At 44.9% G+C, this 27,216-nt stretch overlaps 1 protein-coding gene across 5 annotated transcripts in view; it reads left to right on the forward strand.

The window, feature by feature from the left end:
• The window catches only part of LOC112101967 (collagen alpha-1(XXVII) chain), a 224,618-nt gene that overhangs the window by 24,875 nt on the left and 172,527 nt on the right, over window positions 1–27,216 (forward strand). For all 5 annotated transcript variants that reach the window (XM_026657347.2, XM_026657346.2, XM_026657349.2 and 2 more), the window contains exons 4-5: window positions 11,317–11,370; window positions 24,364–24,417. In XM_026657347.2, the coding sequence (XP_026513132.1) occupies window positions 11,317–11,370; window positions 24,364–24,417 (108 nt within the window). The remainder of the gene's footprint in view (window positions 1–11,316; window positions 11,371–24,363; window positions 24,418–27,216) is intronic.

Genomic DNA, 27,216 nt, shown 5'->3' on the forward strand with positions numbered 1-27,216 from the left:
TTTTTTAAATACAAGAATGCAAACAATCTTTCAACTGGCTAGCTTCTGAGAAAATCTTTATATTTGATCCTCAGACTTTTGTTATATTGCAAATGGTGTGTGTGTGTGTGTGTGTGTGTGTGTGTGTGTGTACTTTATATGGATATATACCACTACAAGATGCTCCCAGAGAGATTCCTTGATTGCCAAGATCCAGCCCAGAGCTAATTTTTACAGCTGACTTCTTAAAACACTGAAAGAAGGGTTTATAATGGAGACAAACTTAAAGAACACCATTAGCAATACTTCTGTCTGCAAATGTACTGCCTAACACCTCCAATAACAATGCCCTGATCCTGCAAACACCACATGCTTAACTTTAAGGTTTGGGGCCAATCTATAGTTATAATTTCAGGTTTGGATCTAAGGTGTTGATTGTTACCTGATATTTTGGATGTGGCATCACAGACAGATCTCAGTTTGTTCCAATGTTCCTTTGTGTGACTAAGATCTCAAAGTTGCTACTTCATCAGGGTTGTATGCTGCCAGTAGATTGTAGACTCCTCTTTGATTTTTAGATAGATAGATAGATAGATAGATATATGAAATAACACACACCCTCCAATTGTTGACGGCGAGTCAGGAAGTCTCCACAACTTCCCTGTGTACACAAAACTGTCTCCTACAATTTCTTGTTTCTCCATGAGTGAAGAGCCTATGTACTTGTGGAGATTCCCCTTAAGCTTATTAATTCTTCAGTAGCAGGAATCCAATCAATGATTGTGCATCCCTTCTCCAAAAATATGACATACCTGTAACTACTGGATCTATAGCTGGTCGCTCAGGGCTCCAGTGAACTCTTGGCCTCCCCTCTCCAACTCCTTGCTCCAAAAATAGTCTGAGGGTGAACATACTAGTCTTGTTCTTCCTACTCTCCCCTCCTCCCCCACCCAACATGAAGAGCTTGTTGTTCAAGTAGAGTGGAAAATCCCACTCAGCTTGTCAATCACAGCAAACAGACTGATGCAGGCCACCGGAGGGCTTAGGAAATTGATGGCAGAAGTTTCCATCTGCTCAGAGAACAGTTAGGGTCCTGGATCTGGGGAAAGGAGAACAACTAAGCTGCTGCCTGGCTTCATCCTCTTTGACTTCTGGAAACAAAGTGAGCGCATTGAGAGGGAAAGGTTATAGCTGCATTGGAGCTGGCTGCTGTGTACTATTTGATATTGTCTGTGACTCATTTGGGGATCTCTGTGTGACACTTCGTTGAAAGCTTCACCCCGACATTGGGCCGGGGGAAGAAAGCCCTGAATCGAGATGACATATTGAGAAATTAATTTAGCATTTATGTAACCAGGCAAGCGCATTTCAGAATACGAGCGCTGATAAATGCTTCATGGTTGAGTAATTACTCTGGCACCATCTCCATGTTGTTGGGCAGACATTTTTGATGAGGTCAGACTCTCAACACAGTACTTCCTGGTCTGGTATGTGATTGCTCAGCCAGTCAATCTTGCCTTGATTAAGCAGATTACAGGCTGAGAACCAGCAATTACTGTGCACTGCATCTGGCACAAGGGTAGAAGGAAGGAGATGGTGTTAACTAGTGCAATTGTTATCTGATAGAAGGTTCCTTCATTACAACTACTGGGGATATTCTCCCCTTCTCTAAGGGAAGCCCCTGGGAAGGTGCTTTGAAAACAGTCCATTGCCAATCTCTAGGGCGGCATTTGTGGGCAGGCATGGAAGAGTCATGGTGTACAGACCTCAAGAGATGAGAAATGGGGCCCATCCTGGTCCACTCCTGGAAAGGGAGCCCCTGCGTGCTGCTCAGCCGCCATTGTATAAGCTCGCTTAAGAGCTGTGCTGGCATAGGCTCGCTCCCTCCCCTGCACTTACATGCTCCCCCTCCAAGCCAGGGAGGCTGAGTTAATGTTGCAGAGAGCCACACTGACTCCCATGCAAACTTCTGCTGGAAACTTACCATGTTGGAAGGGAGCATGCTGAGTACAGCAGCCCCCCACCCTCCCGGGTCTGGCTCCATTCCAGAAGACTGATAGTTCCCAGCTGCCCACCTCCTGCTTTAAAACCTAGGAATTGTAATGATGTGGTGCTCCCAAGGGTGGTCTGTTGCTGAAAAAGGGGTGAGGATGCTGTATTGTCTCTACTCTCTCCTTTCATGAGCACAGGGCCCTTCGTGCCCTCTCTCTAGCTCTTTTGCTGCTAGGCAGGAGGAATAACTATTTCATTCTGCTTTGGTACCATTTTACACCCATTTTATCCAGGTGTAAAGGATGACACAGGTGCAAGGCAGTGGTGAATCAGGCCCTGCAGTCTTTGCATATAACACAAAATAATATCAACATAACCCTAGATTTACGTAGGTCCTCTCCTCCCAGTTGGCCCCAAAGCTATTTACAAAGTTAACTGCTCTATAAAAAGTGTGTGCTGAAAGAATCCCTTTGCTAATCAATAAGCTTCAGTTACCTCTGGGGTAGAGCATAACAGCTGTTTAGCAGACCACAGCAGGGCTAATGCAACAGGATATGAAGACACATCCCATATGCAATTAGAACTGCAGCATTAACGCCTTAGGAATTTAGGGTAACGACTGTTTTTTACACAATGGAATTTGGCCAGAACGCCAAGATTAACAGGCTTGTTTTGTTTTTCAAAAGTGCCATGGGATCATTAATGACCACAAAGAGACAGAATTTGTGTCTTAAATGTTTTCTGGGCAGGAAAAAAAAAGAGCAAAAAGGCCCCCAAACACCATGCTGTGTCACTAGCTCAATAATGACTCAGTGGCTGGCAATCTTTCCTCTGACTCATCAACACTACTTCCCACAGCACCTATAAAGTCCAATGCTGACCCAGGCTGACTTTGTTTGGCTTTCAAGAATTGATGAGAGTGCAGCCCGTGGCTACAGGTGATATACAAAACCACAAAAGAAAATGACATTCTATTAATGCATCAGGTCTTTGAAGCAGGCTCAGTGTGAATAAATTGAGTTCTCCTGCTGATTACTTGCTGGGCTTTTGTGTATACAATGTATGGCAAGATATAAGGGGGCCTTTCCCCATATGCAATAAAGCAGGAATTCCATAGGTTCTTGCCAGCCTCAAGAGCAAAGCCCAAAAGACCTGAACGGTGTCCTGAATTTATATGCATCATTGGGGATTTTAATACTTTACTCATGCTGAAATGTATGGTGGAGCTGCCTGCAACTGTCTGAAGCCACTAAGAGGATGTGGTGCCACTGAATAACACTAGCGGTACAATTGAAGTGTGTTTAATATTCAAGTCACAAACTTTACCGGGGCGGGGGGGGGGGGGGGAGGGGGGGAGAGAGGAGGAGCTGGGGTGTTTTCACTGAGTTTTAAAATGTCCTCAACATAAGCGCGCACAGTCACTGCTTGCAAGATACCGTTTGTAAAGATATCGTACATAGGTTGCTTTTCACCAGTTTGGTGAATCCTGGATATAAAGTAAACTTGGTTCTGAAGCCTTTTGCTTTTGCTATGACTTTCTCAAGCAGCTTAGGGATCCTTGAGCTTCCTCAACAGGATGGTGGGGAAATGGAAAGTTCATTCTGGGACTCCTCCAAAGCTCTTTGAAGTCACTGGGAGTCTTTCCATTAACTTCAGTAGGCTTTGGGTCAGGCCCTTAATACTGAGTATAGGGACTCTGATGAAATTCATCCTTGTGCAGAGGGCCAGCGCGCACTCTGCTACCACTGAAGTGCCACTTAAGCTTTGCTTTTTGACGGCTTAAATGGGACATAAGTGATGCATAGACTTTGTGCAGGCCCCCTGCACAGACATGAATTTCATCCTCTCTGCACACCACAAAAAAATGATACTTAATAAACAAATAGGCATATTTATGGTGTAAAAATGTGGTCTCCTTTGCAGCCTGGGTGTCAGAGATATGGGCCCAAACAGCAATTTTATGGGGTTACTGAGTGCTACCAGAAAGGCTCAGAGTCTTCTCCACTCTGACTGCACTGGGACTTCAGCATCTTTCGGGGTGATCCCTCTGGCAGCTTTCTTGTCCGCCATTCATGAGAGAATACGCAGGACTAGGCTTGGCAGGATCCCATTGAAATCCAGAAACAATGGCAAGAGAGAAATTATTTTTCACCCTTAACTGATGATGGAGAAGCTTCCAAAGGTGGAGAATGAGACTTCTAGAAAGGGTGGGTTTTATTTTGCATTATAGACCGCTATTCCCCTCAGTTGTTGTCATTTCAGTGATGGCTGGGCTACAGATAGAGGGGTTGAATCTGTTACAGCCTTGGCTAACATAGCTGCATTTTTTTTTTTAGCTCAAGCAGTAGAGGCTCATGGTTTTAGATTTGATCCCTTTTGCCGCTCACCAATCCAAAGGTATGATGTTATGCTAGCAGTCAATATTGTTGCAAAATCAAATATGTTTCTGAATCTGCGTAATGGGTACAGTTTTCTGCAGCTACCATCTTCGGAATGTCTCTGAATTGTTGCAAAAACTTGCCAACTGAATCAGAAAAAAAAATCTTGGTAATATGGATAATCCTCAAAATCAATAGAATATTAAATGTCTTTTTCCAGTCCGACTTGTGACCTAGACGGCTACCCATGTTGACAACATATGATATATTATAGAACATACAATATGTTTCAATGCCCTTAATTTATGAGTCATGTACAGAAAAGCCACATAGTCAGTATAATACACAGAATAAAGACTAAGATGGTTTTAGAATCATTCACATAATTGGCCCATAAATCATTATGAATTTAACCAGAAATGCACCCAAAGGGAATCTGGTTGCAGGGCAGTAACTGAGAATGAAACAGCCCTGCTTGCTTAAAATGAAGTTGGTGCCAAAGAACAAGTTAAGAGCAATTGGGATCAAAGTGCTGGAAAGGCGGTAATGGGAAATATATAAAGAGAAGACAGGAGAAGAAAGGGACAATGATGGAACAGAAGACCCTTTCATTTCCTCACAGTCCTTCAGCATCCTGCCATGGTCACAAGCATGTAATAAGCAAGTTTGGAAAATGCTCCTCCAAACTGCTTTAGGCAGCAAAATTGGACTGGAAGTCTCTCAAGAAGAGGCTCTTCTCTGAAAGGTTTCTATGAGGTCCTTGCTTCAATTATCTGTGTTCTCTGTGTTGCAGGAGTGCCTGGGAGTCCTAGTCATGGATGCTGTACAAACACAGAATGAATATGTATTTTCAATATATAGATGTATTACTAGAAAATTGTTGTGGGTGGAATTTTTGGGCTTTTACTCCCTAACCTAGTTAAAACCAGGAGGTGCCAAACTGGGTAGGAGGGAAAGTTTTAACCAATCTTTTTCAAACCTTCAAAATTGTTTTAGGCAAAGATTCAAGTGGGTTCTAGTAGATCTAGTTTGTCTATCACTACATGAAAAATGCCTAGCAGGGGGAGATGTTCTTCTAGATGCTGAAGATGCAAATTTTGGACAAACAAAAATATATAAACTTTCTTCTTTTCCATCCTGTTGTATGATAGGTCATTAGTTCCAATATTGCCCCTGAGCCCATCCTACCCACTTCAAAGTTAGTGCTCTCCAGTGATACAGACTGCTTTATTGAGTTTGTATCCGCACCACTGTAATTCAGAGCAGCATGTGCTTGAAAGAAGCCTCAAATACATGAAGAATTGTGATGGAAAAGAGGAAAAAGACAAAACACAGACTTACCGTCTGAAAGGGTAAAGCTACTCCTCAGAAAGCAGCACCAATATAAGGGGTGGGAAAGCTCTGAAATGTATATATCTGTAGTTTATTTTTGAGGCGGTTTCTATTGCTCCTCTGAGAAACTGAGGAGAAGAGCAGTATTGGTAAATTACATTTTTATCTTCCTTTTCATCCCCAAAGTCCCTGTAGGGGCTGTACAAACTGTACAGAGACCATTTTGCTCCCCATTGAGATTCAGCCACCTCTCGTGGAGACTGTAGCACTCCAGCAACACTGTACAGTAGGTTAGGACAGGAAATGAAGAAGAATACTATCTCCAGTTGCAAGAGCTGAAGAGATCTAGGGAGATAGAACATAGCCCTTGTTGACAGAGTTTCACCAGGACACCGATGCCTCTAGATCAGGGGCAGCCAACCTGAGCTTGAGAAGGAGCCAGAATTTACCAATGTACATTGTCAAAGAGCCACAGTAATACGTCAGCAGCCCGCCATCAGCTCCTCCCCTCGCTCCCAGCGCCTCTCACCCACCGGCAGCCCTGCCAATCAGTACCTCCGCCTCCCTCCTCACACCTCCCGATCAGCTGTTTCATGGTGTGCAGGAGGCTGGGGGAGGGGGGAGGGGAAGGAGTGAGGGTATGGCAGGCTTGGGGGATGGGGTGGGAAGGGGTGGAGTGGGCGCAGGTCTTGTGGTAGAGCGAGGGGTTGAGTAGTGACAGGGGCGGCTCCAGGCACCAGCGCAGCAAGCGTGTGCCGGGGGCGGCCGGCCAGTCGCTGTGAGGGCGGCAGGCAGGCGGCTTTTGGCGGCATGCCTGCGGGAGGTCTGCCGGTCCCGCGGTTTCGGCGGCAATTCGGTGGGGGGGAACTCCGATGGCGCGGCACCGGCGGACCTCCCGCAGGTATGCCGCCGAATCCGCGTGACCCACAGGCGCGCTGCCAAAAGTCGCCTGCCTGCCTGCCGTGCTTGGGGCGGCAAAACACATAGAGCTGCCCCTAAGTAGTGAGCACCCCCTCAGCACATTGGAAAGTTGGCACCCGTAGCTCCAGCCTCGGAGTCAAATGCCAATACAAGGAGCCGCATATTAACTTCTGAAGAGCCGCATATGGCTCCGGAGCCACCAATTAGCCACCCCTGCTCTAGATCTATGGACACTTGATGACCCTAAAAGGTCAGGCTTATATATAGATCTCATTTAATGGGCAGCTCCTGCAGCAGCACAGCACCCCCAGCCTGTACCACCATGCTGAGAAATTGGTTCAGTAGTGATTCAGAGGGAAGAGAGCCAGCTCCTGAATCGCCAACCCCAATTCCTGGAGCAGTTAGATATTCTTTGAAGGTTTCCCATCCCAGGATGAGCTCAGCCTTGCTCAGCTATGAGATTTGAAGGGCTCCTAGAAGATGGTTGTATGACTGCAGACAAAAGAGGCAGAGTGGGGTGGGTAATGAGATGGGAGAGGCAGATGGACAAATCAGTTGGGGAAAAGCGGTGGGATGAAATGTTGAGGTTTCTGTTGTCCTCAAGGTCTGGTATATCTGCAACTTCCATCAACCTGGTCAAATTCTCTGCAACTTGAAATTCAGGAGGCTAGAAATAAAACTATCTTCTCAATCCTGGAATTTCAATTTTGCTCCCGAATGTTTCCCAGAAGCAGCACAGAATACATCCTATAATCACCTGGTGAAAACAGTCGTCATTGTTCATGCTATTGTAGGAAATTATGAGACGGGTTAAATTTTCTTGAAGCCACCTTCAGTTGTTTCTCAAAACTATCTAGGCTTATTAGGTGAGCTCATCTGCCTGGCAGGAGAAGAGAGCATCTGCTTCTGATGCCTCTCCTTGATCTCCTATTTTTTTGGGGCATGGTGGTGGTAGGGATTTGAGTTCTCTACCATCAGTTTTCAGAAGGAGGAGGCAAAAAGCTAGAGGCCCAGGAATCAAAAAATTCTAGGAACCCTTATTTGCTAAGGCAGGCTGTCAGCTTTTCAGTCCCACAATGTTGACATGGAATGGGAGGGATGAGGCAGAGCACTGCTACCTCCATCTAATGAACTGAGCGAAAGGGAAACCTCCTGCTTTTTGAAACCTCTTCCAATAGTCAAGATGGACTTGTCTCAGAGATGGCATGATGATTACCATGGAGGGATCTAGCCAGCCCTGCAGGAATAACTTAACCCTACCAGCTTAGGGATGAGAACAGGTATCCTGCTAGCAACAGTAAATGAAACCCAGCATAGTTTCTGCAGAGCTAATGGCATTGTTCTTAGGCTGCTGCTTACTGACTGCTGTGATATTCTCCATATGCCATCCCTTAGACTGTAAGTGGGACTGTGTCCTGCCTTGGATAACAGTGCAACCATCCAGCCTGGTTTTTATGTTTCTCTGTTTATGGATGTGGCTCTGTCTTAGTCTGTGCTCTTTGTTTACTTTGGCTTAGTTTGTGTATTACTTCCCCAGCTCTGTGATCCAAGGCAGGTTTCCCCCAGCATTCACATGATCAATGTCACCTACTCCAGGCTCCTTAGGGATTCAAATTGGATTGTATAGAAATAGATAGATACTGGTATAACTTGGAACAGAGAGGACATGGATCAGTGGAATGACGGGATGTACATGTTAGGTGGAGGAGGGAAAGAAGTAACACAAGGCCCCGTATCCTATGTAGCATATTGGACCTAAATTATGCAGTAGAGATCCCAGAATATAGAGCACTGTTTACCCTACTCTAACCACCATTCCCTGACACTGAAATTAGTATAGTATCTTGGGGGCTTTTTATGTTCAGTTTATTTTAAATTCCCCCCAAAATTTGGAGAGTGTGGTATTGAAAAGGTGTAACTGGGTTGCAGTAATTATTAGAGGGAATCAGGGCTTTTGGTATCAAAGACTGTCTGGGGCAGATGATTTTGGTTTTTGGTACTCAGGATGCAGTTAGAATTTTTGGAGAGGGGCTGCATCTCCTTTCTCCCTCCCTCTTTTGGGGCGGAGGTGGAGATGACTTTAAATGATGGGAGGGGTGTTTGAATTCTTTGTTTCAACTGGATGTTGCTATGGAAGTTGGTGGGATAGGGGAAACGATTTCCCCCCATATGTGCCACTGTTATTCCAAGCAACAATGGATGAGATGTTTCTGCTGAAATGATCAGAAGTGGATACTGACATTTTAAATTGTCATCATTATACTTCAGAGTCAATATTCTGAGCTGGAGGGAGCAGTTCACAGAAATAATAGTTTCAGGATGTCTGCAGACTCAGGCTACATCTTCACTGGCGGGGGATCGATTTAAGATACGCAAATTCAGCTACGCGAATAGCGTAGCTGAATTCGACGTATCCGAGCCGACTTACCCCGCTGTGAGGACGGCGGCAAATCGACCTCCACGGCTCCCCCGTCGACAGTGTTTACTCCTACCTGAGCTGATGGAGTACAAGCGTCGATTCGGGGATCGATTGTCGCGTCCCGACGAGACGCGATAATTCGATCCCCGAGAGATCGATTTCTACCCGCCGATTCAGGCGGGTAGTGAAGACATAGCCTCAGTTAGATATCACTGCATCGATTATATTTCATTCATTTTTGATAATTATCTTCCCAGCTACAAGGGTTGGGGAATTTTTTAATGAAAGCTTGGATTCTGGAGCAGTTATTCAGTAGACTGATTCAAACAAAAAGCCTACAATTATGTGTTTGTGCAGCTGCATAGTCACATTATATGTGGTGTTCGGAGTTAACACAATGGCAGGTTAAACTGATGTGTGTGTATAGCTTAACATAAGGATCGGTTGTATGAGTGGGGGCTGCTTATATAAGGAACAGCAATACTATATTAGCTAGTGATGGGCATCTCTCAGATCAAATAGTCATCCGATAATTCAGAGTAGGAATCAGGCTGGAAATCTCAAGAACAAGGGAATAGCGAGCAATTAACATTTGATAGGAGCAGTAGGTGAGGGTGCACTAGAACTTCCACTGTGATGAGACATTATCACTATCAAGCTGTAGAATCTTACACCTTTAGACCATGCATTCTTTTGATATCTTCATCACTGTCTGGTTCCACCTGAGCCAGCCACACTGCAGAAAGAGAGATGCTAATGCATTCAGTGCCAGTTCAAATTAGTAGCCAGGAGGGACTGGGGAGAGGAAGGGGATTACCTATACATATTTTAACCTCTGCAAATTTTTGCATTTGTTTGGACCAAGGCTCAGTTTTATCCTTATCTCTTCTGAACTAATTCACTCACCACTTATCTGCTGTATGTGAGGATTGGTAATATTCACCAGGGTTCTTTTGAGGAGAGACTTTGTTAGCACGCATGCAGGCTTTCACTGTTTGAAACCATAGCCTAAGATGGAATTTGGAGTAGGGGTCTCCAAGGATTTTCTGGTACATTTAAATTTATATTCCTGAGATCTGTGTTAGGGATCTTGAACGTTTAACTCTTCCTTTGGTGCCGCAGTATGTACAGACTCTGAGTCACCTGTGTTGTTTCACAAGTGGCAGAGTCAGTTTTGTGATGTTCTTAACTTGTGGGAACAGAGCACCACGTTAGTCTGCAAAAAATTGTTTGGGGAAGGAAGGATGTAGGGAGCAGGAACCAAATGTGGAGTACAGCGTGCACCTGCTCGGCAGCAGATCTGATCACTTCCCACTCATAGTTCTACTTTTGGTAAAAGCTCTTTGGACTCCGGAGCAGTTGGAAAGTTCAGGCTGGGTTCCAAAGATTCTTTAGCCTTCTGCTCTTTCTCTCTCCCCTCTCCCCCGAGAAACAAAACCCATCATTCATAACAAGCTACTTTAATATAAATCCCCAGTGAGACACTTTAGCTAACAATTATTAATGTCAGTGCTGTAAAAAGGGTTGCAAGAGTGATTAGGAGTTGCAGCTCTCTCTGGAAATTTGGATTCTCCAGTCCATTGAGAATAAGTTTAAAGAAGGATTTTACAGTTTTACTTCAGCATCTTAAACCTCATTACGTTCCCCTAAACTGTTACAGACCAGCATGCAGCAGGGAGCCTATAACTCTGTTCTATTGTAACCCAGCATCCAAGAATCCCCACTGCTTTGACATGACTAAACTTACCACTTTGATATTGCAGCACCACGTCCAGGAACTTCCACCATTGACACCAATTTTATTACTTTTGCCATATAATATAATATCTAGGAGAGTACAGAGCTGTGGTGTGATTATCTCTTTAATATCACAGTTCCTCTAGGAACCTATACTACAGAGATGACTATGTTTCCTTAGCTTTTGTATAATATAACACACAACGTGCCTGCTTCTTTCAACATTAAGATGCAATTTGTGTTACCTCTATTATGTTACAGTGCAGAATCCAGGAAACTGAAACACAGCTGTGATTAGAGAAATAAAGATTACAGCAGCAAGATGAAAATGCTTTGTCTCTGCTCTATTGAAATACGTAGTTCTGTGACTGGTGTGCATAGATTTTATTCCTTTACAACAATAGCATAAGTTGCATGGAAACTCTGGGCTTTGTGCCATAACTGGTCTTTCTTCCTCGCTCCTGCTCCAAACAGTTAGATTATGGCTCTTCCAGAACTGTTGTCATGAGCACGGTCTTCTGTATAACTGTAAATAATATTTCTTTACCTCTTTTCTAGGGCCCCCCAGGTCTACCAGGCTTACCAGGCCCTCCTGGCAAGAGAGGCCCACAGGTAAGTGGCTTTTTGTGTCTACCCCTGCGCCTTTTTGCTGACATCTTGTCTTTCTGTGCTGCTATTCTCCATGCCAACACATGGTTCTACCGTAGTGATTGAGCTAGTGACCACTTTGAGCACAGCTGTTGAAGTCTGGCACAGTTTAGAGCAAAGATTGGCTTCCCTCCTTTCCCCCTCCCCTATCCAAGATTTTCAGCAGGCCAAACTTCTCCTGCCAAGGTCTGGGGAAGGAGCAGCCTGACCTGAGGTTTGGCATTAGGCTATCGGTTGGACTGTTGCTCTCTGTCCTTATCTTCCCACTTTCTCTTTAGTGTCCAACCTTTTATTGTTACAGAACACACACAGACATTTGATTTGACCATGTTTCTTCTCTGGCCTTTATCTATCAGGTCTCCAGACCTACTTCCTCTCACCTCTGAATTTTGCCCTTGCACACAATGCTATCTAAACGGCTCCTATAATAAAATTCATTTTAATTGATTTCCACTCAGCTTAGCTGTGGCGGACCCAGAGAAAGGACCTCTCTGACCTGCTTCTTGTCTGTTTCAGAATCTAGGACAAAATCTCTAACCTAGTCTTCTGTGTATTTTCCCTTCTACCCCATATCTTCTAAATTCAGATACAAACACGACTAAGAGTCCCAAGAGCTATCCTGGGGAAATGCCTCATCCCCTGAAACACCTGGGTTTTTTGAGTCCTGTAGTCAGCTAAGTTACACAAAACTTTTAGCATTAATTCAGCTTCAGCAGCTATTGCAGTACTGGACAATTCTATACCTGTGTTTTTAACAATAGACGGCGATTCTTGTGGTAACACAATGTTGTCCCAAAGCACAGATCTGAGTGTGGATCCTGAACTCTCATTCTTGCATACTTGGGGGGATTGGGGCCCTTGGCCTCTAGGGTGGGAGCAGGAGGAAGGATCATTTAATATCATGATCAAGTCACCTCTTTCAGTTGACCCTTGAGCTGCCAGAGTTCCCACTGGTGCCAGAGAGAACTTTAGCTGGAAAGATGGGTCAGCCCCGCATGAGGTCTTTGAAAGATGGCTCTGAGGGCAGAAAACAGGGAAGTGCCAGAGGGCGCTTGTGTTGCAGTCCAGTGAGATTCATGGTAAATAGGCGTGGATAAGTGTACCCCATTTCTGTACTAGTAAAAGGGAATGGCCTGTTTTCCTCCCCCCACCCCCTCCAAAGAAGCTGAGTGCCCACAGCTCCCCCTGAACCACTTCTCCTCTGTGGCACAGATAGTGTTAAACACATATGCGTGGAGCCCCAGGGCCCAAGTAGTTTGTTAGCTAGTTATGGGCGCAGGTAGTGCCTTACGAGCGTGTGAATGTCATTCACAGTGATTCATACAAGAAGTAGTAGTATTCTGTGCTGGTACGTGCGAAGACATGCAGTTCAGAGGAAGGCAGCATATCTAGTGCTTAGAGCAGACTCCTGCATTTCAACTGGGATTCTGCCACTGACTCATATGACCTAAGGGAAGTCATTTAACCCCATTTGTAACAGCGGAGTCACACAGGGATGTAATATGGCATTCGCTTAACGAACAGGAGGGGTGAGGATTAGCTAGCTAATGTCTGCTCTTCCAGTGCAAATTTTTCATTCCAGGAGCTCTTAAGCACTTCTGTAATGGGCCATGATTCTCATTTACACTTAGGCCCCTTTACTCTGTCAGTGAAAAGAGATCTTAAAGTGTAATTTATGCTCACTTTAAGGCCCCTTTATGCAGCCAGGATGATGTAAAGGGGCCTTAGGGTAAAGGAGGATCAGGCCTGATGTTTTCAATACAGGTTATTTACTTACCTCACTGTTCTGCACTGGAACTTTTGCAGCATGGGTACTGAGAGATCCAAGCATTTAGCTGTTGTTTTGTACTGTTGCCTTCACGGTCCTGGGTAATGTTTTGCACAGATACAGCTGATGTTTTGTGCAGAGACCTGCGCGGTGCAACCCATGACATATGCAGGCATAGCTACTATTTTTTTTCCTCTGGCAAACAGAGTGACCCAGCTACATATTTTACATAATCCTTTATTGACAAACACATTAGCACAGACCATGCTTAAATACCAACACGGGGTTCTCCTATGAGTCTGCAGTTGCGGGAAAATTACCAGTTAAGGCTGAAAGTCTCTGCTCTCCCTCGCTCATAATCCTTACCGCAGGTCTCCAGCTGAGCTTAGTGAGCACAATGGGACGTCTACGCTCGGAGCTGGGCGTGCGATTTCCAGCTCAAGGAGACACAATCGTGCTAGCTCTCATGGAGCTAGCGTAATAAAAACAGAACACAGCTGCAGGGGCATGAGCGGCAGGGGCGGCTAGCCACCCAAGAGACGTACTTGGGTGGCTAGCCCCTCCCACTGCTCGCACTGGCCGTGGCCTGCCTTCTATTTTTAGTGCGCTAGCTTGTTGAGAGCTAGTGAAAGTAAGTTTCCCGGAGCTGGGAATCACAACCCCAGCTTGAAGTGTAGACATAGCCTTCTGGTATGTAAGCTTAACCCAGGGTCTGGAGGCCCGAGCTTTCCTGTGCACATCTATCCAAATTCCTCCAGCTTAACAAAACTGAGCTTTGACATTTCAGTGGCAGTAAAAGGGGAAAAAAGTGTTACTAAGGCTATGAGCGGGTCTTTCAGTGTCCTCCCATCCATGGCACAGCCTGCTTCAGCAGGGAAGCCCCTGACAGTCACATGGAACTTCTTGAGTTAAATCCCAGTCAGTGGGTTCTCCTCAACTCAGGATGGAAATCCCAGCTGTTCTCTTTGAAACTGAGCCTAATTTCAGGGGAGAGAAAGGGGTTGCGGTATAAATGCCTGGCCTGGGAGCACTAGAGACAGAAGAACTGCCCTGCGCGTATTGTTGTTTTGTCTTCATTAATGGTTCTGGGATTTAAGGATTTGCACTGGAGGAAGGGAATGTGGCCAGACAGTAGGATGGGCTTAGAGGGGTTCTGGTTTTTGGTTGCAAAAGAACCCTGAAAAAATAAACCATCAACCCCAGAGAGAATTTTTTTTTCTTTTTGCTTAACCTGGACCTCCTTGAAATTCCTCTGCAGCTGCACAGACCTTGTCCCTGCTGCAGCAAGACCCATACTGGATCAGCCCATTGGTCCATCAAGTGAGGTATCCTGCCGCTAGCAGAGAAAATTTCAGGGGAAGGAGGAACAATGCATGTAACTAGCTTTGTACTGCTGTACGTTTTGTGAGCAGGAAGGATTTCTTCCTCTCCTCTGCAGTTTATGGCCTGATGAGGCATGGTGCTCTCATCTTAGCTTGGATAACTTCAGTGTTGTTAATGCTTATACAATTAGCCACCTCCTCTGAAACCTGCCACACCTTTGACTCTGACCACCTGCATCAGTGAATTCCACAGGGTGATGATGTCCTATTGATACAGCACAGTATTTCCACTTCTTTTATATAAGTCTGTGGGCTGACCCCATGTTCTCTGATTATTGGACAGTGTAAAAATAACTGGCTTTCTCTTTTCTAGGGTTGGTGGCCCATTGTTGGTTTGTGGAGAGCTGGCTGGTCACATGATGCTGGCTCCTTATTTCCAGTCCTCCTGAGCAAAATAAGCTATAACAGTCGAAGCATAGTATTGCCAGTGTATAACTGTATCCACACTAGGGGCTCTTGCCAGCATAGCTGTCGGTCTCAAATTGCACCCCGACCAATATAGCTATGCCAGTGAAAGTTTGTAGGGTAGACCTGGACAGTGACTTAATTGTGATAAGCATAGCACTCACAGCTGTAGTTTGTGCTGGCACTACATACAGGGTTTTGTACTGGTATTTCAGTTAGGGGCATGTGGGTTTTTTATTATTATTATTTTTTATATTGAAATACTTTATATTGGTACAATCCCTAGCCTGGATGCAGTTATGCTGGTATAAGGATACCTTATATGGGAATAGCTGTACCAGCATAAAGCACCTTTGTACTGACATAACTGCATCCATGCTAGGGAAGTTCTACCACTTTAACTATGCTGCTATAAAGTGGTACCACATTTGTGTGCAGACAGTTCGATTGCACTGTAGAATGTGCATGGCTTAGTGAGGTCTGCAGAAAGAGAGTTAAAAGGTGCTGTAAACCACAGCAATAATGCTTACATGGAAGTTTCCAAATGTTAACTAAACCTTACAACCACACTCTGGAGTAGCACAGGAAGCCTGCACATGTGGAAAACAATGGGAAGTTTGCCACTGGATTCACTTCCATGGAAGCAGAAACAGACTTGGGGTAAAATTTTCCTAAGTGCTTAAGTGACTTAGGAGCTTAAGTCCCATTGAAAGTCAATTTTGCCATTTTACAGGTGGGCAAACTGATTTGCCCAGGGTCTCATAGCCAGCCAGTGGCAGAGCTGGGACTAGGACCCAACGGTTTTTAATGCCAACTCTCTGCACTAATTTTAAGCTCTCAATAGATAGGAGAAATTCCATTGTGCAAGGAGGTAAAATGTTGCTATTGCACTCACTGATTCTTACCTCCATCACGCCATGAGCCTCAGAGCTTTGGAAGATTCCAAGCTCCTGCTGTAGCATTTCCTTGCTACATTTTGTCTTTGGTTGCAAAAAAAAAATCCTCTTCTTTTTAAAAGAACGGGGGCTTTTTTCCCCAAGATGATAAAATTTCAGTCTGCTGTAAAGATTGTTCCAATCTCCTCGTTCCACTAGGAAGGTTTTCCAGCTTCTAAGTAGAAGTGTTTAAAGAAACAGTTTGTTTGGCCTCATTTCAAATATTTAGCTCGTTTTTCAGCAAGCCAAAGGTCAGAGTGGAATCTGGAGGTCAGGAGCAGAAAAGCTGCTTTGCATTGTGAAGCCCCCAAGTCTAATGAGTTTTCAATGAGTAGCCGTCCCTTTTGGATGAAGCTCTTTAGCATTTTGTGTGAGTTTTTTAATGTGTGTGGGAGGGGGAGGGGAGTTGCACACAGTTACACTTTTGTTAATTTGTGCAGACTGTGAACCAATACAAATAAAAGAGTTTCTGTGAGAGGGTTCCCATCTCTGCCCATGTAGCAGAGATGAACTGGCTGGCACTGTGGAGTTGACAAGTAGATGGCTTTCACATGAGTGGCATTCCATCCAGATTACAAGCCCAGCCACGTATGGGAACCCCCCTACCCCACCCAACCCCATTTTCAGAACACATTGAGGGATTGTGTTCAACGCCTGGTTTCCATGCTGCTGATCCTCTGGTGACTGCTGATGATTAAAACAGTGTCCCATGATAAAACTTTCCATGGAATTTCTGGTGCCGAGGCTGGAAGACTTCAGATGTAAGTCGACTCGTTGCTGGATTTTATTGTTTAAGCAGTGCCGAGAGTGAGCCAAGAGAGTGAGTGAGTGTGTGTGTGTGTGTGTGTGTGCGCGCGCGCATAATATGGGGCTGGTAGAATTTCAGCTCCTAACTTGCTGGACTCAATGTTGTCCCATCTGATGCAAAGAAAAGAGAGAAATGAGATGATGATGATTACATATAGTTATAATACTTATGAGTATATACCAACCCTTTTAGTTGAAGGGGAAAGAAGTAGAGTTTAATCTAGAAGAGCATGAATAGAGGGTAGCAGCTAGCTAGCTCCAACACTGCTCATCTATGGAAAGGTGGCTACGTCTGGGAGATACTGATTAGGGATAGGTAATCCTGATGGTCTGGAAGGGGAGGGTAATGAAAACTGGATTAGGCTGAGTAAAAAAGGCAGATTGGACTGACACTGTCTTTGTGCGGTGCGTGTTGATAGAGGGATGGATGTCTCTGAGTCTTGGTTTGATGAGAAGAAGCTGCCTTTCAACATGTCATATAACAGGCGGTTAACTGGAATGGGAGCATCAAATGTTGCCGCTATATTTGCTTAGTGCCAATAGTTTGATGTGGTCCCTTTGCCGAGGAGCTGTCCTAAATATACCTTTGGTGAAGTTCCTTCTGTGTGTGGTTAGTTCAGGTGGGAGTAGTTAAAACTGATCTTACTGGAGTGGCTAAGGGTCGGTGAAGATGAGATTGTGCAGCTGAGAAGGGGCTTTGATTTGCTTTGGCATTTTATGTGTTCTTTGTGCCTTCAGTGTGAGGAAAAAAGGACAAGACTGCAAGCACTATAGACTGGGGAGGCTGCTGGTTTTCCTATGATCCATTATTATTTATTTGTATCGTGGTAGCACCTAGGAGCCCCGGTCATAGACCAGCACCCCACTGTGCTAGGTGCTGTACAAACACAGAACAAAAGGACAGCCCTTGCTCCAAAGAGATTACGACGTAAGTATCTATGTTCCTGAGTTCTGGTCGAGGGACAAGTTTTAGGGGTTAAAGAGTACTTCATTCCCCATATCCATTTAATCATAGGGCACTTTGTGGAGGTTGCCTATAAGCATGCGGCTTGTGGTGGTGGAGAGATGGGCACCTGCACAGTAAAGACTCAGCTGAGACCAGCAGATTGCATAGGCAGCCCCACAGCTATTAGATGACAATGACTTGTTTATGACTATCCTCACAGTCACAGCCGTGAACTAAAGGTGAAAGGTGTCCTGGTTTATTACCAAACTCCCTCCGATTTGGAAGGTTTGCTAGGCAGGAGTTGTTTGTACTTGGGCGGGCTGATTCTACAGCGTTGGAGTGTCCCCACCGTTTGTGATCACGTATTATAGCTGAAAGAGAAGCGTAACGAGCTGAATTGCAGCTGCTGGGATCCGTGTAAATGAAGGGATAGTTGCATCTGCCATTGGCTACAGGAGAGAATAGAACGGCTCCATGAACATCTGAGACACACAATATTCTATTTAGGATTGATTGGGTTGCAGAGAGGTTGTTAGCTCCATGAGTGGTTTGATGGGGGGTCCATGTCACTGGGACATGGGCTATGCATAAGGGCACTTGTTTCTGAGATGGATGAATTGAAATGGGGTGTTGTGGTTTCTTTTTTCATTTTTGCTGCGTGCTGGGGTGGGTTGTTTATTAAATTTCGTTGCCTATGGGCAGATATGATGAAAGGCGAGATGAAAGGTGGTTGATGGTGAGACAGTATGAAAGAGGAGTGAGAAGTTGCCTGTGGGATTGGAGAGGAACAGTAAGCTAGGTGAGGAATAAACGCACCCAGGGGCTGGCAGAACACCGAGACCATATCCATAGAGCATCTTAGCACTGATCTGGGCACATTTATGTGGGCTTGGAGGGTGGAGTTTAAAGTTCCACCGATTACTTCCATTGCCATTATAGACTGGTGCGTAGCTTAAATCTTCGGGCCTGCCTGTTCAGATTTTCACTGCTCAGAGCTCCTGAGGCAGATGCTGTCCTGTACGCTCTGTTACTCTGCCCATGGATAGCTGTACCACGCCGAATCTTCCTCCTCTGCCAAGAATGTGGGTGTAAACTTAGATTAAAGGGCTAGCCATGTTGGAACATATCAAAATCAGTTATTTTTTTTACCATTTTAGGACTATTGCCAGACTACGCCCTTGTCTCTCCATAGCTGAACTAGACATTTTAAATAGGACTTTCATAACCTTTGGGCTTGATCACTGCCGTGCCCTGGTTACTGGGTTGGACTTCCCACTACACCAGCAGCACATTGCCTTCCGCTTAGTCAGACTGGGATGCTTTGGAGATTTCAAGTGAGATGGATGTCTCCTGTTTTGATCTTGCTAACCCCATGTTCTATTCATCTCCCTATGTCTCTGATCCTGCTCCCACTGAAGTTAATGCTAAAACTCTTCTTGAATTCAATAGTATAGGAACACCCCCTTAAACTAGGGATCTGGGTGTTTATCTTATTGCACATCTTATCACTGAGTGTTGAGAATTCTGATCTTGCAGGCCTTTGCTTGGACTGAAGACTGGTTCCCTTTTTAGGCTGGCTTTTGGTTAATGTTTCCTACAGTTGTACTGGAAAAGTCTGCCTGTGAACTGTGTTAGGTACATTATTTGTTAGCCCATGAGTTTCTGATTGGAAGTTTAGCCATAGATAGGGCTACAGATTCGTTATAGCATTTTTTAAATAAAAAATCACAGAGCAGTCATGGTGAATTCCGTAAAAGTCACGGATTTAGTGATTGCTCCATGATTTTTGTTAAAAAAATGCCCTGACAGATATGGGGGCATTGACCATCTGTAGTAGCACCTTCCGCCCCAGCACCACAACCCTAATCTTGGTCTGAGTGGGGAGGGGAGCTGGGCCCAGACTAGGGTGACCAGATGTCCCGATTTTAGGGTCTTTTTCTTATATAGGCTTCTATTACCCCCCACCCCCATCCCGATTTTTCACACTTGCTGTCTGGTCACCCTAACCCAGACCCTTGAGACAGCAGCCACTGCTGCCAGGTGAGTCACCGACACCAAAAAAGTCACAGACGAGCAGGAAAATCACGCTATCTGTAACTCTTTTCCCACCATGACAAAGCTGCAGCTGTAGCTATAGATTCCACCTTTCCAGTTGGAAGCTGTGTCAGTGTCAATCAGCATTGGCTGGTCCCAGTTGGAGGTTGTGCTGCTGCCTATAGCTTTCTTGTTGAGAATTCTGTCTTGTATTATGATGGATAACAAGTCGCATGAATATGCACCAAAAGGAGACCAAGCTGTAAAATGGGATCTGAGCTGGGATGTTTGACTCTGAACTTCCATAACAGCTGAACTACCCTGGCTTTATAAATTTGGCTTGGTGCTTTAGACCTTGCGCTGGACTGCTTGCATTAACTGCTGATGCGTGACACATTGTAGGATCTCGACTTTATAGAGATGTTGCTGCTCTAAGCTCTGTCATTAAAACTAATCCCTCTATAATTAGGACAATTTTTTCTTTGCACAGTTATGTGGCTCTAAATATTTCCTTGATCCCAAAGACCGTAGGGAAATGCTTTAATCAGAGACAGCGAGGAAAAATGGTCCAATGATTACGGCACTAGCCTGGGACTTGGGAAAAAATGTGTTCAATCCTTGCTCTGCCAGACTTCTCATTCTATGAAACATGATGATGTACATAAGAACACCCAGACTGGGTCAGACCAATGGTCCATCTAGCCCAGTATCCTGTCTTCTGACAGTTCCCAGTGCCAGATTCTTCAGAGGGAACTAATAGAACAGGGCAGTTATTAAGTGATCCATCCCCTGTCATCCAGTCCCAGCTTCTGGCTGTCAGAGGCTTAGGGACACCCAGAGCATGAGGTTGCAACCCTGACCATCTTGGCTAATAGCCATTTATGGCCCCATCCTCCATGAACTTATCTAATTCTTTTTTTGAACCCAGTTATACTTTTGGCTTTCATAACATCTCCTGGTAATGATTTCTGCAGACTGACTGTGCATTATGTGAAGAAGTACTTCCTTATGCTTGTTTTAAACCTGCTGCCTAATAATTTCATCAGATCACCTCTGGTTCTTGTGTTATATGAAGAGGTAACTAACACTTTTCTATTAACTCTCTCCGCACCATTCATGATTTTACAGATTTCTGTCATATCCCCCCTTAGTCGTCTCTTTTCCAAGCTGAACAGTTCCAGTCTTTTTAATCTTTCTCCATATGGAAGCTGTTCCATACCCCTGAGCAACAAAAATGCTTTTCTCTGTACCTTTTCCAATTCTAATATATCTTTTTTGAGATGGGGGACCAGAACTGCACTCAATATTCCAGGAGTCAGCATACCATGGATTTATATACCCGCATTATGATATGTTATGTCTTATTATCTAACCCAGGGGTAGGCAACCTATGGCACGGGTGCAGAAGGCAGCACGCAAGCTGATTTTCAGTGGCACTCACACTGCCGGGGTCCTGGCCACCGGTCTGGGGGGCTCTGCGTTTTAATTTAATTTTAAATGAAGCTTCTTAAACATTTTAAAAAACCTTATTTACTTTACATACAACAATAGTTTAGTTATATATTATAGACTTATAGAAAGAGACCTTCTAAAAATGTTAAAATGTATTACCGGCACGTGAAACCTTAAATTAGAGTGAATAAATGAAGACTCGGCACACCACTTCTGAAAGGTTGCTGACGCCTGATCTAACCCTTTCCTAATGGTTCCTAACATTCTGTTAACTTTTTTAATTGCCGCAGCATATTGAGGGAATGTTTTCAGAGAACTATCCACAGTGACTCCAAGATCTCTGCCTTGAGTGGTACAGCTAATTTAACCCCCATCACTTTTATGTATAGTTGGGATTATGTTTTTCAATGTGCATTACTTTGCATTTATCACCATTGAATTTCACCTGCCATTTTGTTGCCCAATCACCCAGTTTTGTGAGATCTCTTGGCAGTCTCCTTTGCACTTAACTATCTTGAGTAATTTTGTATCATCTGCAAACTTTGCCACCTCACTGTTTACCCCTTTTTCCAGATCATGTATGAAATTATTGATCAGCACTGGTCCCAGTACAGATCCTTTGGGGACCCTGCTTCTTACCTCTCTCCATTCTGAAAACTGACCATTTATTCCTATCCATTGTTTCCTGTCTTTTAACCAGTTACTGATCCATGAGGGGACCTTCCCCTTTATCCCATCACTCCTTACTTTGCTGAAGAGCCTTTGGTGAGGGACCTTGTCAAAGACTTTCTGAAAGTCTAAGTACACTATATCCATTGGATTACTCCTGTCCAAGTCTTTGTTGACCCCCTCAAAAAGTTCTAATAGATTGGTGAGGCATGACTTCCCTTTACAAAAGCTGTTTTGACTCTTCCCCAACAAATCTGTTGGCTCAACAAATGCTCATGCTACAAGATTTAATAAAAAAAAAACACTATTTTTATTACACTAAATAAAACTAAATAAACATTAAGGCTGTGTCTTTCAAAGGCGATTAAAGGCACTGAATTCCTTTGTTAGTTGGACACTAATTCCATTTGTCTCCTTTGGAAATCACAGCCTGGGAGATTTGGACCCAAACGTGCAGAAGTGATGACAGCAAATATTACAGTCTCTCTCAGAGCTGAGAAAGCAGCCAAATAACTTTCTCTTTATCCACCAATCTATGCTCCTCCTTTAAATCAAGAGTAAATGAAAGTACTCCTACTGGTGGCATAAAGGTTGTGCATGTTGGCAGAATATGAATCTTCAGAATTGACTCTTCAAATTGCTACACCTCCCAGGAACTTGTTCTGGGATTTAGCAGCATTATTACCTCTGCCTGGAAAGTTAGCAGATTTCATCTGCTCTGTATAAAGCCTGGGATAATTTATTCTTAGCTTCTTATTCCAGATAGTGCCTTAAATAGTCTTTGGAAAATATGTTTAGTTCTTTTAATAAATGATTTAAAAGGAGATATTGCTGTATATCATCTATTGTAGGTATTTTACAGTGCCTATTGCCCTTAGTATCTAGGCAGAGAAAATTGCTATAGCTTTTTGAGTGAGGGTCACAGACTATATTTTTAATCATTTATGTATCTATTTTTGAAATGAACGAATCATTAAAATGCCACTGGGGAAAACTGAAGCTCATTTTAAACAGGGACTTTACTCTATACCAATCATAGTATGGATTTGCATTCCAGTCTCATCAGAGCCTCTAAAAAGGCAAAATTTCAAGCGCTTTCCAGGGGATATGCCCTGAAGGTTAAACAAGTAGTTAAACCATTAAAATTTCATTCTAGCAAGTACTTCTGTTTCCCCTTATTTCAGCTCTCAGAAATGTGCCTGCTGCTTATTCTAAAATGCCAAGTAAATCGTTCTAAATGTATACAGTCTTCTTGATATCCCAAATCTCTGCTCCTTCTGGGGCTTTTGCTGCTATTTTGGTTCCTGATGAGGATGCAGCTATGCCCACAAAGCACACTTTATACTGATGTAGTAAAGCCACCTCCCATGAATGAAACAAGCTAATCTAGTAGAAGCACAGCTTTGCTGGAACAGCTGTGTCTATGCTAGGGACTTCTGCCAGCACAGCTCTGTCGGTCAGAATCACATCCCTGACTGACATGGATTATGTCTCTATTACAGACTTCTGCCAGCATAGCTAAGTTTTATGCATTATGCATCCTGGTACCGTACAGAGCCTAAGCACAAAGCCTCCAAGGCTGCCAGGAGTTTAAAGGTCCTATTGTCTGCTAGCATAACTACGCTGAATAGTGTCCCTAGGGAGGAAGTCAGGTCACATAGGAAATATGGTTGCAGAGAAGCTCTTAGACTTGAGGCCTGGTATTAACTCAAGTCAGTGGAGCTGTGTGGAAGCCCAGCACACCTGAGAGATCACTGCTTTACTGCCATTGCTAATGCAGTTGCAAGTGGTTAGTGGGTTGCTCTCTAAAGTGGTTGCTGGCACTTTGCATATCTGCACTCTGGTGGGAGATTCCTGCAGTTGTGCATTGATGGGAACGTAGGTTTTTAAACCATCTCGCATCCCCTGTGTCTCTGCATTGCAAACTGCTCATGTTCTTGGTCTGGTTACAGTAGTATTTGCCATACAAGAACAATCTGCTAACACAGAGTCAACCCTGTCCAGCCACAGAGCCATTATCTCCTTGTTGCTGCTAAGAGGGCCACCTAATCAGTGTTCTGCTTAAGCCACCTCCCTCCTGGAAGGAGCAAACTGCAGCTATATATTTCATGGAGAGGAAGAGTGACTGAAATGCTCACACCAGCTCTATCCCTCCTACTGCCAGGAATGGCTTTTGTTAATTACAGATGTTTCGGGGATGGTGGCCTGGTCTGCACTCAAGTATTGCCTGCATAGTTATGTTGGTTAGGAGTGTGCAAAACTCTGACCAACATTGCTTGCTGGCAAAAGTCCCCATGTAGATGTAGTGTTATTGCCCCCCCCCCCCAGGTCCTCTTTTCAATTTAGCTTATTTTGTTTGGGGACCTGGATCACCTCTAGGAGGGTTTGCAGGTACAGCAAAACTTTTCTAGAGAAGGCCTGTGTCATTCCTGGGGATTGGACTGAGCCTGGATCTGAGCTTCCTCAAAGTTCAGGGGCACTTGGAGCTGGGGTTTTGGCGCCATCCATATTGAATAATGTTGATTTGTATAGATTTATTATGCCTCTGTTTTGTTTTAGGGTCCTCCTGGTCCCCATGGAAACCCTGGCCGCCCTGGTCTACCTGGCCCTAAAGTAAGTATTTGCCAATGTGAAAAGCTTTTGCCTTCTAGCTCCAGAGGAGACCCCAGTAAGGAGAGAGAACATATAAGGCTACTCGACCCCCCTAGGGGAATAATTGTAAGGGCTCTTTCACCACCTCCCATACGCACCACACTGCGAGGTCCTTTCCCTACACCCTGTGAAACTCCCTGCAGCCAGGGGCGGCAAAAAAGCCCCCCCCTCCTCCCGGTGGGGAGCGCGGCAGGGGAGGGCGCGAGCCCGCCGCGGCTCCGCTCTCCCCGACCGGCCGGAGCGCCGGGAGGAGGGCGGAGAGCCCGGCCAGGGCTCCGCTCTCCCCGGCGGCCAGAGCGTCCCGGGGAGGGCGGCGAGCCCAGTCGCGGCCCCGCTCTCGGGCCGGAGCACCGTGCCGCCCCCCTCCAGGTGCTGCCCCAAGCACATGCTTGGTGGGCTGGTGCCTGGAGCCGGCCCTGCCTGCAGCATTGCAAGGCATGCCTTCCCCACCCTCAAAATTCACAAGAGGCTCCCAACAGCACCACAGATGTCTTCACCCTCCACAAGATCAGACTTCCATCCTGTAAGGACCCTGGCTGTTACCCAGCTTCTTTGGGCTTCTCCTCTGGACACTTCAGCACTCTTAGTCAGCTGTGTGACTGTGCTACCCCCGTCCAGACCGCCCAGACAGCAGAATTGGTGAAGTCTTTCTTTGTCTGTCTCCTCCCTCCCCTGAAATCCCTTCCATCTCTCCTCTTCCCCTCCAAAATTCCACCCAGACTGTTTGTTCTTTGCCTGATGCCCCCTTTAATACCATGCAAAGATCCACTTCAGAGTCCTGGCCAAGATTTTGGGAACAGTCAGCAAAGAGGTTGTCCCCAAAGAATCCATCCCAGGTTTGACCCTGAGCACAATACCTGCTAGGACAAAACTGTGGCGGAGTGAGTCACTATCCTGTCACTGACTGTGCAGTTACGTCCAACACAGCGGAAAGTGTCAAATCCTAGTGCTTTGGTGAAAGGAGATCCTAGTAACCTGAGACATAATATCCTACCTGGCCCCTAAAGTCCCACAGTACATCACCTCTTCTGTGTATTCCAAGTTTCCCTAGTTGCTTCCTTTTGGATGTCCTCTGCCTCCCTCCCCACCCCAGCCCCGCCAAGTTCTATGCTCCTTCCTCTACTGATTGCCCCCAAAAGCCTTTATTTCTGCCCCTCTCCTTTTTCCTTCCCCGCCTCCCATACAAAAGTTCCACTGCTGACACTGCAGTTCAGTAATACCCCAAGTGCTATACCATCAGAGGTGCTATCAAAGAGTTGGCCAGTCAGAAGCAAGGCCTCGTCTGGCTGGCTAGAATTAGGGTGACCAGACAGCAAGTGTGAAAAATCGGGACGGGGGTAATAGGATCCTATATAAGAAAAAGACCCAAAAATCGGGACTGTCCCTATAAAATCGGGACATCTGGTCACCCTAGCTAGAATACATTGTTAAAGATGCAGATGAAAAGAACAGGGACTAATTCCAGTGTGTTGGCCAACATTGCCTCTTTCAGAAACTTCCATTCTAATATCCAGCTCGATCCATTATATAAACACGTTCTCTAGAAAATGTAAAGGTCCTAAATTTGGATTCTATTTGAGGCCTGACCTAATCAGTACTAGCTTTAGAGCTACTGGTGGCCCAAGTGAGACCAGAAGTTAGTGTCCTATATAGGACCGGAGAAAGCAATGCAGGAGAAGGGAATCAGTGAAAATTTCTCTAATAAGCACTAACAAAATGAAAACGTTTAGGATTTCACATCAAATTGAAGAGAAGGTGCAAATAAGAGTAGATTCTTTTCATTAGCACATCAGTAGGAAGAGATGTTACAATTGCTATTGATGTTCTGGGGGAAAGAGTCTAGCAGCCTGGCATTTCTACCTCTGCATAATTAAAAAGCAGGCACCAGAGATGTGCTGGTGCACAGCAGCTGTTCTGTATTTGAAAGTGTAGTTCTATGGTCTGAAAAGTGAGGTTATAAAATGTCTACATCTTGGTGTTCTGTATTTATTCCCTGTCAATGGCTTCCGGATCTCACTTCTTGATTTTACTTGTAAAACTCAACATCTTTTTATCCTAGCTGACAGCCCTGCAAACTCAACATGGGATCTGCAAATTCAAGCTTTTTTGTGGGGGAAGCCAGTTCCCCTTGCCTTGTACATAGCAAAAAATCATCACGGGGTACTAACAATTCTATAGTCCCAGTTTTCTTCTCTCCAGCTGTCTTGACCCTGCCATGTGATTTTTATATATATATTTATATTTTTCTTCTCTTTCCCCTACACCATTCTGAACAGGTGGACTTGAGGCATTAAATGTTTGATGGGAAGACAAATGGACCAATGCAGATCATAGATGCATTCTAGTTACAGTGCTTTTCCCTACTAAGATGCAGTCAAGTTATACAGAATAGTGGGACACAGTTGACAACTTGGAGAAAACAATGCTCCCTTCCCCACCCATCCCATAAGAAAAACTCCTCATCCCCAAGGCAAGCTACACTTCACAGTATGCTTTGATGATCAGCACATCTTGGGGTTTATTGGATGACTGTGGGGAAGCAGTCCTGGAACCGAGCCTCACATGCACTGAGAACACCCTACATTCAGCTCTGTCAAATTCAAATCTTTGGACCTGATAGCTGAAGAATCCCTTGATGAGTTCTCTTGATCATCATTCTCTGATAGCTGAAGAGTCCCAACTGCCCTCCTTGCTTGTAGGTGCACTAGGAAAGAGGTGGTTTCAAAGGAAGCCAGGACCCAAACTGTAGTTCAAAGTTAA

The sequence above is a fragment of the Terrapene carolina genome, unplaced genomic scaffold, assembly GCF_002925995.2.
Source record: "Terrapene carolina triunguis isolate 2854851 unplaced genomic scaffold, T_m_triunguis-2.0 Scaffold238, whole genome shotgun sequence".
Lineage (NCBI taxonomy): Eukaryota > Metazoa > Chordata > Testudines > Emydidae > Terrapene > Terrapene triunguis.